The sequence below is a fragment of the Penaeus monodon genome, chromosome 23 (genome assembly GCF_015228065.2).
Source record: "Penaeus monodon isolate SGIC_2016 chromosome 23, NSTDA_Pmon_1, whole genome shotgun sequence".
NCBI classification, from domain to species: domain Eukaryota; kingdom Metazoa; phylum Arthropoda; class Malacostraca; order Decapoda; family Penaeidae; genus Penaeus; species Penaeus monodon.
Genome location: NC_051408.1, coordinates 30,816,536 through 30,817,029, shown reverse-complemented (window position 1 = coordinate 30,817,029; position 494 = coordinate 30,816,536). Strand labels below are relative to the sequence as shown.

The window sequence follows — 494 nt, the reverse complement described above, 5'->3', positions numbered from 1 at the left end:
CAACTCTTACTTTAATTCCTCTCAAATGCTACAGGTTTTCCCTAAGCAATGGAAGTAAACATCGCCCCAGCACTGAGTGTGAACACACGAACTCAGGTTTTAGCTCTTGAGTTCTCTCCATATGAATGGTCGAGGGGTTTGCTGGCCGTTGCTCTTCCCACATCTGTGGCGGTTTATTCCATTAAGTTCAAGGTGTGATGTGTTTATTTGCTTCTTTTAATTTGGTAGTTTTACATGGTTTTAGTACATTAAAAATAGAATTACCTCCTCAAGTTTGTACTCTGTGAAGGTAGGATTTGATGTTCACTTTTTTTCTTTGAATGTTTTATATAGTTAGGATGTACTTATTTGTATTATATGTATTTACAGTTGGTAGCATATTTTCCAATTATTAGTTAAAATCTGAAGTTTGATATGTGTTTATGAAGAAATATTTTCTCAACAAATGCATGTCCCTTAAAAATTATTTCATTAATATTTAACTGATTAAGTTT

The 494-nt window shown here is 33.0% G+C and overlaps 1 protein-coding gene across 1 annotated transcript in view; it reads left to right on the top strand.

The window, feature by feature from the left end:
* Positions 1 to 494, top strand: part of LOC119587924 (nucleoporin Nup37-like) — a 5,712-nt gene that overhangs the window by 723 nt on the left and 4,495 nt on the right. Inside the window, exon 2 of the mRNA XM_037936635.1 lies at positions 35 to 192. Within this exon, the coding sequence (XP_037792563.1) occupies positions 49 to 192 (144 nt within the window). The 5' untranslated portion in view covers positions 35 to 48. The remainder of the gene's footprint in view (positions 1 to 34; positions 193 to 494) is intronic.